Consider the following 17,981-nt stretch of genomic DNA (forward strand, 5'->3'; position numbering starts at 1 on the left):
TATTTTTAGGGATAGGTTAAAGTCATTTTGCAAGAAAATACTGAAAATTGTAGCTATTATTTCAATCAATTTGAAAGTTATTTTAATTTAAAGTTTCACAAAGATAACTTTCATTTTTCAAAGTTATCCATGTTTGGATCTAACACTAATTTTGTATCATTAACTGATATGCACTAATTTTGTATCAGGGTCAGTTACCATGGAAACTGAAGTAGAAGTCTTGTCACACAATAAAAGTTATTTTAAAAACATTGTAAGTATTTAAAATGAGGTTTTGACTTAACCTTTTCTTTTGAGTAAAGTTCACGTCTTCCAAGGTTAGTTTCACAAAAATGGCAATGTGTACTTCAGTTTTTTCATTAAACTGAAAAGGGTGCTAAACTAAATTGTTTGGTTTCATTCTGGCTTGTATTAGTAGTGATTAGTAGTTGTGTTAGTAGCGATTGGGATTGTTTTGAACTGCTATAGCGTATTTTCTCATTGCTTACATATGCTCTGCATAAAGTTTAAACACCAAAAAATATTCGATACTAACAATAGTAGATTCATTATAGTTGCATAAATACTTTTGAAAATGGGTATGACATGCAAGGGCATATTGTCACGCCACTTAGAGTCCATCAACATTTAACATAGCTAAGAGGTTTAAGGATTTGATATCTGCTCAAGCCTAAAAAGTGACATTGGTAAGGAAGAAGGCGTGAGCTTCCTGGTTAAAGATTTTATCCTGTGCTCTGTAATTATAACTTTTTGGTTTTCTTTGAGAGCCTTAATAACTTAAATAAAAAACTTTAAATAATCAAAATCTCCTCTTTTTAAATCTTTGTCTCTTTTTAAATCTTTAGGAAAATACTTCTTGTTTGTGTGTAAAGTTTTCAAATCTTTGAGGAAGATACTTCTTGTTTGTGTGTAAAGTTTTTTAGTATGATTCTTTGAAAAGAATCATACTCTCATCAATACTGATTTTTTGACATGTTGAATAACTCTACAAACGTTTTTTTGATTTGTTTATAAGCTTTTTCTTCAAAGTGTATCTGTTAAATATAGATAGTATCTGTAAATATGAGGTGTTATTATTAACATGGAGGTGTATATCTATGTAAATATAAGGTGTTATTATTAACATGGAGGTGTATATCTATGTAAATGTGTAGGGTATTATTAACATGGAGGTGTATATCTATGTAAATATGAGGTTTTATTATTAACATAGAGGTGTAATCTGTAAAATATGGATAGTATCTGTAAAAAGCTGAAATGTTGTAGAAGAAACAGACAGTACTTAAAAATCTGGCTCTGTATTCCAAAGTTTTTACATAAAGTTAGTGATATTTCATTACAAATTTTGTTTCAATAAATGCAATTAGGTCTTTTTTTAATATTTAGTACTTTATTTGATATTGTAAACCAATTAATTATGATATAGAATAGAATCTATTGTATTTTGGTCAAAGTTTTTCATTCTGAAATCAACAAGATTATTGCCTTCATCAAAGTGTTCATTTACTAACTTAAAATGTCTAAAATATTTACAGTTAACATTGTATGTTGTAAATTTAAATTATATAAATGTCACAAAGATAAACATTAAGATAAACTTTATAGACTTTTGTAACTTCTTCCAGTTTCTATCCTGATTAATGTCATATTCAAATTAGAATCTAAGTTATTATTTTTAACATCATTACCAGCCAATTTATTATCTGAAGTAAACAGTTTTCATCATCCATCAACCTTATTCAACTTCAATAGGAGTAATAATTTTTTTCAATATCAAAATTAGATGGATCAGTTTCATTAATATCTCCAGATGGAAGATCTTAAGGAATTATTTCAGCAACTTTTACAGCACTGTATAATATTATATATTCTAAAAATAAATTTTCATGGGTATTTTCAAATAGTAATGAAGTACTAATCTCAAGTAAACACTTTAAAAAATGGTTTTTATAAGTATATAATTAATTATAATAATAATGATAATAATAATAATTTTAATAAAATAATAATAAAAATAGTAATAATAATAACAATAATAATATTAAGAAAAAGAATTATAAACTAAGTAAAAGAGTTAAGTATAAAAAAATAATTTAAGTATAGAAAAAAGAAGGAAATAAAATATAAACAAAGAATATTACATTAACAGAGCAACATCAAACTAATTAATGTAATAATGATAATAATAGTAACAATAATTTTAGCTAAAATAACAATATTTTATAAAGAAAGTAATTAAAGACAATAGTCAAAATTTAAGAAAACAACAAAAACTATTAAAAAACGACGATAATAAAAATAAAATAAATGCACTAAATATAAAAGAAAAAATTAATGTTTGATTATTAAATTGTTATCAAATAATTTTACAATAGATCTGATTCAATAAACATAACAAAAAACATTCAAAATTATCTTACATTAACGTGGAGAATAGTTTTTTTCTTAATTTAAGATTTTTTCTTTTAAGTTACTTTTAATATCAAATCATAAAATTCACATTTATTTATAACTTTTATTTTGTTATACGTTGCTCTAAACAAAAAATATAGGTAATAGCGTTTTATTTGATTTTATTAGTCCCACTTCAATCATCAGAAAAATGTACTATATGCAAACTTTTTTAACAGTCAAATTAAACTTTTGATATTTAGGCTGTAAGCAAATGAAAATATATGCTTATATATATATATATATATATATATATATATATATATATATATATATATATATATATATATATATATATATATATATATATATATATATATATATATATATATATATATATATATACATATTTATGTTTTTATACATATAAATATTTATGCATTTATGTATATAAATATTTATGTTTTTATATATAAAAATACAAGTATGTATATATATATATATATATATATATATATATATATATATATATATATATATATATATATATATATATATATATATATATATAAACATATTATTTCTTTTTTTTTTTGGTATGATTTATTTTGAAGGATTTTGCAAAAGTTTGCAGAGATTGCTTTAATCTTGGTACTGTTAACTTAGATAAAGCTTGTTTTACCAACGGAAAATGGTATACACATGTCATGGACCCTGCTCATCCATATAATGTTTTAGGAAGCTGTAAGAGGGTCTTACTTTTTTTTAGCTTGCTAAAGAAGTTTTTAGTTTTGTACTATTGATTATAATAAGATAATTCTAGATTTCTCACTATCTTTAAAATTTATTTTGTTTGCTTGTTTTAATATGCAATAAATTAAATTTTTATATATATATATATATAATTTTTTAATATTATATATATATATATATATATATATATATATATACATACATACATACATACAGGGGCTATTCTAGGAAAATAATTTGGGCGGCAGTACCCCCTGTGTAGGCGGCTGCCATAAGGAAATTTGGTGGAAACATTGCCATATGTAGGCATTTTTTTGAAAAAAACCATATTTGATATTTAAAAAAAAAAAGGTCCTCAATTTCTTAATTTGGGTGGCCCCCAAATATAGTCAACGCTGTCAGATAGCCCCTGATATATATGTGTGTGTTTATTTTATGAATTTGCAGAAGATTTAATTATATACATGTATGAATGTATTTCTGTAAAACTTATAAATAAAATTTCTTTCAATTTTTAAGGTACATTTATTGGTGGGATGTACGGACAATGGTGGGCTTACATTCTCAACCTTGGTTACTTGCTACCACAAGAACATATCAAGTCACATCTAAAATATACTTATACAAGAAACTTTGTTCCAAGTTTTGATCCAAGTAATTTTTTTAATCTAAGATGGAAAAAATTGTAATTTTTTTAATATGTAATATATATATAAGGCTTGTGTTTTGGTTAAGCAAGGGCTTTAGCCCTAAACAACACAAAAATACTTGAAAGAAAAAAAAATTAAATTTAACAATAAAACCAGTAGCCCCTATAACTGTAGTGTAAATACATTAATTAAGTGAATATGTTTAAATTAAAAAAAAAAAAACTCAAGATATTTGATATATTAAATCTCTTAAGTTGCCATTAGAGTTTTTATAATTTTTTTCAAGTAAATTTCTTTTTTGGTTTGCTTTTCTGAATTTTCTTCTGTAAAAACCATTATAATTATTTGTGAATTTCATACCAACTGTCATTGCAAAATCTAGTATACCTATCTATATATTTTAAAAAATGAACTAAAATCTTATTCAGCTTAAACCAAATTTTGTGATGAGAAAGGTTTAATTGACCTTATCTTTTCGCATTTCTAAGAGAGTTTAACTCAATTAAAGATCTAATTTTAACTAAAATTGGTTTATTCATCTCCCAAACACTGCTTGATTTTGAAACTGAGCTGATGAGTAATTTTGATCAAAACTACTTCTAAAATGTTTTCTTTGGTTGCTAGTTTAACAGTTAGTGTTGCATAATCTAATAAATTAAATTTCTTCTCTATTATAATCTTAATATAAAATTGAATTTTTAAAATACAGGTAACTTGATGCATAGCTGCTTCAAAGTTATCTTTTGTAACAATGCAATAATTAGAATCAGAAATTCAACTTATAAAATTTTTCTATATTTGATAAACCTAATTTTGCACCTTTATCTTTTACCTTTATCTTTATTAATAAAAGATGCAAGTTATTTAGTTGTTAATTAATAAGAATATTTTTTAGTTTTTTCCTAAAAAACAGACCTGAAGGAAATTGAAGTTCTCAATAATTTTAAAATTTGAGATTTTTTGTTTTAAAAATAAATAATACTCTTTTGAGCACTGTTAAAATTACTTTAAATGGTCAGTTCAAAATTAAATGGTTTCCAGCTAGAAGTTAAGTTTGTTGGCAACAACAAAAGAATAGAGTATACAATAAACTACTGCTACAATAGAAATAAGGACAGTATTTAACATAGTCTTAAATATGATTTCTATTAGTTTATTTTTGATTATTTAAATTTTTAGAAACTCAATCTCCCAGAGCATTTTGTGATCAAAGAGATAGTGGATGGGTTATAGGTGTATGGGATGATGGCACAAAACCAGCTAGCCCTTTATATTATACATCAGAGGTGAAAATTTCATATATTTTCCAGTATAAATTTTTTTACATTTCTTTTTTTTTTCTTCTTAAATACTTTTGTTTCTCTTTCTTTAGATTGCGTGGAGTGGCGTAATTTATCCATTTGCTGCTATGCTTATTGAGGAAGGATTGACTAAAGAAGGTTTAGATGGTATGTTTAGCTGTTTTTTTAGAAGTTTTTAGAAATTAAATGAAGAATAGGTGTAATAAATACATAAATAGTAATAAATAATACATAAATAATTTAGTGATCTAAATTTTTTTAAAAGCATAAACAGAATATTAAGTAAGGCAAGATTTTAGTTTGAATTTTTTATTTTTTTGTTTCATTTTATGTAAATTTAAAATCCTTGTTTTTAAGTACTTGAAAAGACACGTTATTTTTATGATGGTACCCGACGTAGCCCTTGGAATGAAATTGAATGTGGTGATCATTATGCTCGTCCATTGTCAAGTTTTGCTCTTTTTCACATTGCAAGTGGTCAGGTATCTTACTATTCTACTTTGTTTTAACGTTTTTACGTAATTAATTAGCAAATGATAAGAAAAAAATGTCATCTTTAATAAATATTGCAAAACTATTTTACTTGTAAAAAAAAATTAGATTCCACATTTTACTATTTAAAATTCAACGTCATTTGTGATCGCAGTGCATTCCTGAGGAGGGGGATCACCATTATCCACTACTTAATTCTGATTGGTTACCATGGCACCAACATTTTTTTACCTCTTACACCCATGTATTATAGCGCTTTGTGAGCTTTATATTATGAATTTGTTACATTAACGACATTTATATACTTTTATCTCACACAGGTGATTATCAGTTTTCAGTTTATTATCTAGAGTTTAGACCATAAATAGTAGCACATTTAATAGCCTATTTTTTCGTTTTATATTGCCCGTACTATCATTTTTGATCATTTTTCTTATTATTTTGTTATCTACTTATTTTATTTTATTGTTTTTGTATAGTGTGATAATTTTAGCCATGGTTGCTAAACATTGTTTTATCATTTGTTTAGGATGACTAGAACGTGAGTTATTGTTCACCCTATCCCTGAGACCTAACATTTTATTCCTCCTGCAGAATAGTCTTTACATTCATTTATGATTCTCACTCAATGACATCATCTACAATCTACTTCTATTTTCACATCTCCCAGGTCTACGTGACTAGACGGCTCCGTTGGTCACTTTTTGCGACCATTGTGTTGCATAAACAAACAAATTTATTCTTTGTGGCTGGTGAGCCCCAACTTTTTCCAATGTACACTACAACGACAAAACGGACATTACGCTATACCGCTGGATGTGGTTACGGCGCCCAATAACCTAATGGCTACGCTAACACTTACGCACACGTTCATTCGGAAGCTCCACAATGCACGTCGGATCAGCACTTGCTGGCTATGTGCTCGGATCTAAAATCTCACTCCATAGTACATCATTCCACACCAGCACGGGGCAGTAGCTCTTTTGACTAAGAGCGATGGCTTGTGGCCTACGATGACTAGTGTGTGCATTCGATCAATTGAAATCCATTATGTAGGTCTTACGTCTGGCTCTGATGTGCTAGCCCATAAACGCAAGGAGTGAGTGTGTTTAGCTTTCTATTCACCCGATTTGAAAGTGAACGAAAACATAACGAGACCATACTAGACGACCAAACGGTACATACTAATGCAATACATCATCACACCTCTAGACATCAACAGTCTCTAAAATCAGTATATCAAATATTTGTTCTTTGTTGCATATGTTCAACACTTAGAGTGACTAGAGCGTTAGTTGTTTCTCCCCATACCTCCTTATCCTCTATTTTTCATTTTTCTACTTCACAAAAGTCTTGCCACACATTTTATGTTTTCTTATGATTTTTATTTTTTATTCAATGACACCATCTACAATCTGTTTTTGTTTTCACATCTCCCAGGTCTACGTAACTGGACGGCTCCGTTGGTCACATTTTGCGATCTTTGTGTCGCATAAACAATTAAATATTGCAAAACTATTTTACTTTAAAAAAAAAAATTAGATTCCACATTTTACTATTTAAAATTCCTTAAAAACTAAATTTAACATTTTAATTTTCAAAATCATATTTAACTTAAAGTTTTTTAATTTAAAATATATATATACTATTAAACAATCTTTAACAAAAAAAATCAATTATTTCACAACTGCGGTTAAATTCTTTTTTTTATGACTTAATATTCACTATCTATTCTACTTGTTATACTTATTATTATTACTTATTATTAGTAACAATAGTTGTGTAATAAAAAAGTAACAATAATAACAATACTTACTTATTACTATACTTATTACTTACTTATTTTAAGAACAACGCCTTTTTGTTTTATTATATTGTTGTTTTTTTTTCTTTTGTCTGAAACATACATCTTTTTTGGAAATTTTATTTTATAGAGATTAAAAAAAGTATTTTATATTTAAATAGAGCTGGTCTTACACATATAAAGATAATGTGCATCTTGGATTTCATCCAAAATTAAATGCTGATGACTTTTGTGGATTTTTTGTATTAGGAACTTGTTGGGGTACATACAAACAACAGCTTAATGGGTTAAGAAACAATGGTTGTGCTGAGGTAACTTTTTATGGATTTTTTAAATGGTTACTGTTTTCCTGATTGTTCATTGCTTTTAAAGTTTGTAAACTAAAAAAAGTTTTAAAATCATAGAAAACTGGAATGGAAACCATAGAAGACTTTTTCATATTTTTTGGATTAGAGAAATCATATCACGTCATTAAGTCATATGTTATTTATCACAATCATTCTAGCTTACCACACTTAAATTAATTAAATTAATATTTTTTTAACTAAAAAATATTATTGTAAATTTAAAAAAAAGAAAAAAAAAATTTTTAACTCATTATTTTAATTATCTTAAATTTAAAATTTCTTAAGTTTTGCCATCAAACTATATGCAATAAAAAACATAATCTTTCTTAGTGTTATTCTTGATCCCATGTTAACTTTAAGCAACCACTTTTACCAAGCATTTAAAAGATCATCTTGTTTAAGATAAATTTTATAATTACTAAATCACAAACAAATAGTTTAATCCATGGTGATACTTGTTATACATGGTGACACTTACAAACCTTCAAAAAAAGCTACAAAAGTATAATTTTCAAATTAATAGTTTGTAATATGGTACATTTCTGACCAACTACTAAATTATTGCTATCTTTAAGAAGTATTTTTCCTGATGAAATAGCAGCTTTTGTAGAAGTGGATAATATTTCTTCTTTTGAAGATTTGTGTAATAAAATAATGTCTAAAACTATATCTTTTTCATTCTCATTAGTATAAAAAATTAATAAAAACTGTTTACATCTTCAATCTGCTGATATATTGGACAACTTGGGTGTTCCAAAGTTTATTTTGAAAATAAAAAATGATTTATCCTTTGATAGCTATCACTGTGGTGTTAAGTGCACCATAAAACCTTTTTCTTACAATCATATGAATATTATTGATTGCATTAGTCGTCTCCATGCTGCAATACACTATCTGAATTCTTTACCAATTCATAGCAAGAAAAATATTATTATTGAACAGATTTAAATATGAACTCCTTAATGTTTATTGGTGAAAAAAAGTATTCTCCTGATATGGTTGCTAGGGCATTTGAGTACTTTTCATTGTTGAAAACCGTTTACTCTCGATTACGTGATGACTTTGAATTACCAAGTATATCTTTGATAACAAAGTTGACTTCTAAAGTTAGAAATGTTAGAGATAATGATTTTTTAAAGCTTTGTCTTGAAAAATGTTGTATTTCTCAAACACAGTTTATTCTACTAGTTGATGAATTTATGTTAAACCACAAATAACATATACAGGAGGTAACATTTATGGTAAATCTGTAAATTCCTCGAATGAATTAGCAAAAATAGTTTTGGGTTTAATGATTTTATCTTATTTTTTACTTGTAAAGTTCTGTTGTTGCTATTCTTAGTGACAATAAATTTAATAAAAAGTCTTTTGGAATGTTTAATCTTTGTAATACTTGGTGCACTAATAATAAAAAATTTTTTCTATATGACTTAGTTTATTTAATAAAATCTATTCGCAACAATTGGCTAACAGAAGAATGCCAAGAACTATGTTTTACTTACAAAGGTATTTCAAGAATGGCATAATGGTCAGATCTTAAAAAACCTTTTCAATTTAACAAATATGCTATTGTAAAATAGTCTAACTTAATAAAACTGCAATTTTTCTTAAACCAGTTGAATGTCAAAATGTGTCAACTTGTTTAAGAGTATTTTGTGATGAGGCTAAAGCTGCTTTAAACTCATCCGCCCATAAAAAATGTTGATGTGTTTTTATTTATTTTTATCACATTTTTTATAATTGGTAAAGTTAAAAGACTTTATGAAGATATTTGTACAAGAGATAAATATCGTATTTTTCATTAAACAATGATAAACAACTTTCTTTTAAATTTGGCTGATATGGTTGAAAAAATAGCTCCTGTAAAACAAGTTCATAGACTAAAAAATTTAATCAAAGATACTTCTCGTGCTTTTTCTCATAAATGTTGAGAAACTTTGGCAAAGATCAGGTGGTACTTATTTTATAAATGTTCAGCAAATATTACAAAAAGTTGACAATAAAAATACAATTTATGTCTAAATATTGGTATCACTGCTAATATTTTAAAAGTATCATTGAGCCATTTGTGTTACAAATGTAATTATGTAATACAAGATGATATTTTGTTCAATGCGTTTCATAATCTTCCAGTTATTGAAAGTAATTTGTCTAAAGAAATTAAAATGTCTTTGGTTTACATTGCTGTCAATATGTCAATAGAAAAAATTTCAGTAACTTGTTAGTAAAGCCAATTTAATAGATGATGACAAATGCTCCATCCCCTTTAAGGATGCAAATTATGTTAAGCCTTAGGACAAAGTTTTCTATGGCAATGAACATCAATATGCTTAGCAAATAGCAGGATCAAAAACAAATTATCGTAGTTGCTACTTAAAGTTATAATATAAAAACTCAATTAAATACCAAAAAAAGTGTTTTTCAAAGACTTTCTAAAATTTTTATAATCTACTTCACAATATTTTACCATAAAGTTGTCCATAACATCTGCCTAAATAAGACATAAAATTTTACCCATTAATTGTAAAATAACTTTACTTATTTTGAAAATCTTCAAAATTTACTGAAATTTTCCAAAAAATTTCAGTAAATTTTGAAAATTTGAAAAAACTAACGTCAAAAAAATAAAACGCCAGAGTTATAACGCCAGTTATAACTCTGTATATAACACCAGTTATCCGTATATATATGCTATGTAGTTATCCATGCAATATTAGAATAGATTGATGCAACATAGTGACTTCAAGATAGTTTGCGCTTGTATCAAGAATATATAAAATTTAGTTATAAAATAAAAAAGCAATTGATGTTACAACAACGTCAAAAAAACAGACTAAAAAACTAACAGCAAAATAACAAAAAAAATATAACACAGAGTTGAGCAAATATAACACCAGTTTTCCATTATATTGGCATTATATTAGCGTTATTTTGGCATGCAGTTTATAAATATTTTTAAAATGTATAATTTGTAACCTGATCATTGGGTACAAGATGTTGACAGTAATAAAGATTACAAAACAAAAAACAATAACCTGCAAAAAAAATATCATTAAATCATGTGTGGTTTATAATATATAATCATTTAATTGAGAATTTGTAAGTATTTTGAAAAAGTATAACATTACCATTGCTACTAGGTTTTGATACCACTAAAGAATATAAAATAAAAAGGAAAATAAGCAAATGACCCCTTCAAATTTATGGAATATATACTTGTTTAAAAAATACATATAAGTTTACTACTGGTACAAGTTGTTGTCACCACTAAAGATAACAAAATAATAGAGAATATAAAAAAATACATCTTAAAATTCATTTAATCGTTTTTGAAAAGATATAATATATTCTATATATTATATCTTTTCTATAATATTGGCATAAAATGTTGTCGCCAATAAAGAGTACGAAATAAAAAGGATACTAATATTAGGATTTTTATAATATTATTATAAAAATCTAGAGAAATGATCTAAAGAATAATGGAATTAATTTGACATTTTCGATAGATTTTTATTATTTTGTTGATTTAGCATTTTTTCTTTTGTTAGTGTTCAATTTCTTTCACCTTTTTTTCTAGCTTTTTGAAAAATTGTCTTTACTTTTAGAATTAAAATAAAATTTTCAGTGCATCGTTATTAGGGCCTCCAAATATGGCTGCCAAAATATAGTTTTGGCTTCAATTTTGATATTATAGATGCCTTATCCAGTCATTATTTCGTTAGTGGTTAATGATATGATATATCAATGCAAACTCACTTTGAATCTATGTACTATCAATACATACTGAACAAATGCAAAAAAATTGGAATTTGTCATGACTATTTTGCTATGATTTTTATAAGTAATTTTTATAGCCTTCATAATTTTCTTATTGTAATTAAATAATATTTGTTTTATTATTATATTTGCTTGTTAATATATATAGCAGATTCTTTTTCATTTGGAACAGGAAGAAAAAGTATAACTTAGAATATAACAGATAAATATAGCAGGTGAACATAATGGATAGATTTCAACATTTGAAAGGAATTGATCAAGTGTACACAATTTATGATGCAAACATAAAAATAAAACACCAATATAACGTGAAAATAACTGATAGCGTTTACTTGTTACAAAAATCTTTATTTTTGACATATATATTAAACTCATTATTTATTAAAAACCAAAAAAAGTAAAAAAAAATATCAGATATTATCATAATATCAAAAAAAAATATCATATATTATACAATGGTTTTTTGCATACTTTTTTTTCTAATTTAAAAATAATGAAAGAAAAAAAGTTCCTACTGCACACAGCAATCAAGAGGTAGACACATCTATCTATCGCTTTTGTAGTCTTACAACTGAAAATAAAGTGTCATGTCATTAAACAATTCATTTTCACTGACATCTAATCTTGTAATTTTATATTTAATCTATATTTTAAATTTTTGCATTTTAACAAAGTATTTTATAAATTTTTAATTTAATTTATTTTGAGAGGATTTGTTAGAATGACAATATTTTAATATTGAAATGTACACCTGTATAAATATTGGTTATAAATATGGTATATAGGTTATGATTCAAAAACCTTATAAACTTTGTTGTACCTTTTAGATATACTTTTAAATAGGGTAGATTCAGGGTAGGGCAGATTTTGTGTTTTTTGAATTGATTATATGTAGTGATAATAAGAAGCAGTATAATTAGCATAAACATCCAGTAATTAGTGGCTCTTTTCTAATTAAAATGCTATTCAATTTTTTGTTTTGTTAAAATATTATCATTACACATGAAAAAATCTGTTGCGTGAAATTTTGGTGTTGAAATATAATTTTTTTTTTTTTTTTCATAATATATAAGATAGCTAATATATAGAGAAGTATATTAGCTAGAAATCTGTTTTATTTTTGTTTGGAAAAAAAAAGCACAGATATTTGACTTTATTTAGAGATACCATTTTCGTGTAATATGAGCATGTTTAAAAAACACCCAGTGTTTTTCATTGAAATTATCTATTATTACATAGTTTAAAGTCCTAAAATTGTGTTGGTTTTAATTGCTTTTTGAATAAAAGCAAAATATAGTTAAAATTTTCAATATTTTAACAATACTTTCTGTATATCTGTAATATCTTTCTATAATTTAAATTCAAAATATTTGTATTTTTATCGTTTAAAAGTTTTAAATAATAAAATTAAAAAAATAAAGAATTAAATTTTTGTTGTTGTTGTTGTTAAACAAAGTAGTATTGTTTCATTTCAAGTGGCTTAAAATTTGATATTATAATTATAAGTTTTGTTAATAAAGATTTATTATATTCCACAAATTCGTTTTAATTGTCAGATTTGTATTTATTTACTTAATGCTATTTTTTTAGCTAATTTAAAGTGCTTATATTATCATGTGGTCTGGGTAATATTCTACTTTTTTAAAACCTCACAGTGGTTTTGAAAAAGTAGCACATTCGCTACTTTGTTAAAATCACTGTGATTTAAAAAAAAAATTTTGGGTGCTAAAATATCTAATGGATCATGTGCAGTGATTCCTAAAGATTATTTATTTGCAAAAATTTTATATCCAACATTTTATATCCATCATTTTATATCCATAATTATTCATAAAAAAAAAGTATTCTTAAAATTATTCCAATTTTCGCTTAAAATGCTTGTAATAAACTATTCTATCCTATATCTTGTTGTACATTTAAATTTACACATTACATATACTCTTTAAAAGAATAAAATAATGTGTTTTTCTTTTTGATTTAGTTAAAAATTGCATATGGAGAATTGAAACTCAGTCATTTTGAATTGAGTGTTCCTTTAACAAATGCAAATGTCTCAGTCGGAACTACATTTTATTCTGCATGTGCTAACATGGTAGGCTTTTTTCTTGTGTTTTTATCGAGGTAAGTTTCTTAATGTAATACTGTCCATTCTTTGTTTTGTGAACTTAATAATATTTATATTGTATTTTGATTTTTGGCAAATCTGGCATTTATTCTCAAATAAAGCTATTTTTCTCAATTATTACTATTTGTAATATTTTTTACTACGCAATATAAAAAAGCTCTTTTTATATATCCTTTAAATTTCAAATTTTTGGTTAACATTATGTTATTCTAAAGATTTAGGTACAGCTTATATAGTTAAAGTCTTTAAATTTTTAATTTTTATTTGGGCTCCCACAACCATAATTTGAAAAGATAGTTGGAACGCCAAATAAGTTCTGTACTTAATTATTGTGCACAAAAACAAAATTGTTTAAAACATTTTTAAGGCCTTTTAAAGTGAACTGAACTACTATGTATCTGTTGCTATCGAACTGAACTGCTCTGTAACTGTCACTATTAAATTGAACAACTCTGTAACTGTTACTTATAGACAATACTATGTTTATGTTAGTTATAGAATGTGTTTGTAAAAAGACAAATAGTTTAAAAATGCATGACTGTAAAAAAATCATACATACAAACATACATACATACATACATACATACATACATACATATATACATACATACATACATACATACATACATACGTATAACATATATACATGTCTATGCATATAAATATTATATCTTATGGCTATGTATTTCAGCTCTGTAGCTAACAATGTTATTATGATATTTTGATAATTGCGGATTGCATTTATGTAGCTAACTACAAGACAACCCTAAATCTAGTCGATGGATATATATAGTTGCTTTTACCTATTGCTGTCTTCATGTTTACAAATGTCGCTAGCTAGTCGTTAGTCAATTTCCCAACAAATGTTATTTATTATTAAAATATATATAAGTTATGGTTATTGCTATTATTTTATTCACAAAAATATATATGTATATTTTCAATATTATAAAAATATTTCAATAAAGTTTTCATTCACGACGTGATGTTACTTTTATTTTAAAAAACTACTAAAAAAAACTTTTATTTTCAGCACCGTGTGCCTGGATGAAAGAAAACCTCTATGAAAACACTCAAGAAATATTTTTATGTCATAATTTTACATATATATATATATATATATATATATATATATATATATATATATATATATATATATATATATATATTTATATATATATACACTGTGTTACACTGTGTGACAAAAGTTATCGTACGCTAAGAAAAAAAAATAATATTCAATATAGACACAATTTTTCTGCTATATTTAATGAAAATTATTTATAATTTTTTTTTTTAATAGTATTTATTTTGTTAATTTATGAATTTTTTGGAATTTATATTGAAATAACATTAAAATTAGGCTCAAAATTTGAAAAAAGTACATTAAAGATGATGACAAAAGTTATCGTACACTTGGCGTACACTAATATTTATTTAACTCTAAACCGTTATGTCCACCATTTTTCATACATTTTTGAAAATAAAGTAAACTATAAACACTTTAAGATTATTTTCAATTGTTTTAAATGAATTTTTTGGTTAAAAAAAAGTAAAATGAGCTCGAAACGGGGTGAGCTCAAAAGACCACTGTAGAAATTCGTAAGCTAATAATTAAGCATTGGAATGAAGGAAAATAGTTAAATTGTATTTCAAAAATTGTTGATTCTAAAAAATCCACAGTTTCTTCAATTATTAACAAGTTCAAAAAAACAGGAAAATTAGCTGATTTGCCCCGAAGTAGTCGTCCAAAAAAACTGAATAAGCGTGCTGAACGAAGCTTAGCTTCCACAATCAAGAAAAATCGTTTTGTAAGTGCAAAAACTTTAGCTTGCAAAATAGAAAACGATTTGGGGGTTAATATTAGTCCAAAAACAGTCATTCGAAGTTTTAAAAGACAAGGAATAGTGAGTCGCGTTCCAAGAAAGGTTCCTTGTATTAGTGATAAAAATTGTAAGCTTCGATTAAACTATGCTAAAACGTACATTGATATGCCAGACTCATTCTGGAATAAAGTCTTATGGACAGATGAGTCTAAATTTAATGTAAAAAGATCTGATGGTAGAATTCGTGTATGGCGTTCATCAAAAAATTGCTTAGAAAATGGAACTACAGTCCGAACATTTAAACACGGAAATGGATCAGTAATGGTTTGGGGATGTATGTCAGCAGCAGGTGTTGGAAAGTTAGTATTTATTGAAGGAAATATGGATAAACATTACTATAAACGTATTATTAAAGAAAATGTTGAACAATCAGCACGTAATCTTGGTACTGGTGATGACTATGTTTTTTTTCAAGATAACGATCCCAAACATAAGGCCAAAGATGTGATGGAATTTATGGGAAAAAAAGGTTGGGACATACAAAATCATCCACCTCAAAGCCCTGATTTGAATGTAATAGAACATTTATGGGATGAAATCGATAGACGAATAGATATAACAGGTGTAAACACCATTGAACAATTAAAAGTCCAAATTGTAAAGACGTGGAAATCAATTGATCCGTCTATTACAAAAAAACTCGTTGAATCAATGCCAAGACGTCTTGCTGCTGTTGTAAAAGCTAAAGGACAAAATACACAATACTAAAATATAAGTTTAGTTCCCATAATATTTATCAAAGTGTACTATTTTGAAAGCGTACGATAACTTTTGTCACCTTCTTTTTGTTACTTTTCTTGCTTTTTCATCAAGATATTAAAATAAAATTGTTTTCTTGTTCTGTTTTTTCAATTTCTGTTTAAATAGTTATAAATCAAATAGTTTTTATTCAGTTTTTAACTTGTTCCTTGCATTTCTTTTATTCTAAATTAAGAGTTAGTAATTTTTTTAAAGTGTACGATAACTTTTGTCACACAGTGTATATATATATATTAGTTATTAAAATAAAAAATATTTTCAGGGAAAATTTAGAAATGGTTCTTTAAAACCTGCAAAAATAAAAAAGTTAAAAAACCTTTTTTTTTTAGTAATGCAAAATATAGATGCGATACAGAATACAGTTAAGTTCAACTAAAATAGATATAATAATTAGTGACTTTCATAAGGAGTGGTTTTGGCGTATGAGATTTCGGAGCCATCTTTATAGGGGATAAATGAACGGAAACAATGTCGATCTCAATTGATACCAGAATGTTTTTGCCTTTCTTCTTAATTAATAAAATACAATGGATAATTTTTTAGATAGAAAACAGTTGTATAAAATGATTAATGGACCATTGCTTATCTGCAAGCTGCACTTTACATAAGTTACAGATCAGAATAAATAAATTTAAACAGTACCCTTTTCTTGTTTAAAAACTAAAATGAAATGGCAGAAAAACGTTTTTCTACTCAAAACTTTCTTGGATTCTACAAGTATCTCGCCTTCAACTACCTCTTAAAACTAGAAAAGCCTCAGTAGACCCTTCTATCACTTCATCTATTTTAAAAAGTATACTTTAAATATAAGAGAATGCAGTTTAGAACAGAAAAATTGATGCAGTTATTAAAAATTGAATGCAGTTTTGGAAAAAAAAATTGCGACTGAAAAGACTGACAGAAAAATTGTGACTGTTAAAACGAATTTTGTTTAACCTGGCATTAATGTTGCTTGTTATGAAAATCTTATGGAGAACAAATTTGTTTTGTTGCAGTTTTGTTTAAAAATGATTCCACATATATTTTATTTTGAAATGTTGGTTTCAAGAATATTACTTTTGAAATGTTGGTTTTAAAAAACTGTTGATATTTCCTTTCATTGTTATTATTTATAAAAGACTTCCATGAAGCAAAGGAAAAAATATCATGACTTCAAAAATGACATTCTCAAAGTAAAAAAGACTAAATTTCTATGTCTTGCCAGACTAAACTTATTTCAGTACGCCTTGCTTTTAAAAAAATGTAGAAAAAAAAATTCTAAAATAAAGCCATGTTTTGTTTTCACATGTAAAACTTTCATCACTATCTCAACTATCCCTTTACAAAAATGCATTTTTTTTTTTTGCTTAATGCATCTTCATATTGTTAAAGAAAACCAAATCTATAATACTAACTTCTTCGGATCACAAAAACTTTACAGCAACAAGTAATATTATTTGCGCAATGGAAAGAAAAATTTATACTGTTCCTAAAAATAACATAATATATACTTCCAAAAAGAAAATTAACTGCTACAAAATGTGTTAAAAATATTATTATACTAAAATTATTATATAAATAATTACGAGGAGTGTGTTGAAGCAAAAAAAACAATTTTCTTTCTTTACAATCTATTTACAGTAATTTGTAACATATACAAAGAGATTTAACAGAAATAAATGTTAACATTGACAAAATATATGCTGCTGATCCT

General features: G+C 25.6%; 1 protein-coding gene across 2 annotated transcripts in view; it reads left to right on the top strand.

Annotated features, from left to right (window-relative positions):
• Positions 1-17,981, top strand: part of LOC100212022 (non-lysosomal glucosylceramidase) — an 81,186-nt gene that overhangs the window by 54,318 nt on the left and 8,887 nt on the right. The window contains exons 25-31 of one of the 2 annotated variants that reach the window (XM_065801316.1): positions 3,006-3,135; positions 3,664-3,798; positions 4,974-5,080; positions 5,167-5,242; positions 5,453-5,577; positions 7,553-7,702; positions 13,500-13,610. In XM_065801316.1, coding sequence (XP_065657388.1) covers positions 3,006-3,135; positions 3,664-3,798; positions 4,974-5,080; positions 5,167-5,242; positions 5,453-5,577; positions 7,553-7,702; positions 13,500-13,610 — 834 coding nt within the window. The remainder of the gene's footprint in view (positions 1-3,005; positions 3,136-3,663; positions 3,799-4,973; positions 5,081-5,166; positions 5,243-5,452; positions 5,578-7,552; positions 7,703-13,499; positions 13,611-17,981) is intronic. The other variant, XM_065801317.1, reaches the window with a different exon arrangement.

This window comes from Hydra vulgaris, chromosome 07 (genome assembly GCF_038396675.1).
Source record: "Hydra vulgaris chromosome 07, alternate assembly HydraT2T_AEP".
NCBI classification, from domain to species: Eukaryota; Metazoa; Cnidaria; class Hydrozoa; order Anthoathecata; family Hydridae; genus Hydra; species Hydra vulgaris.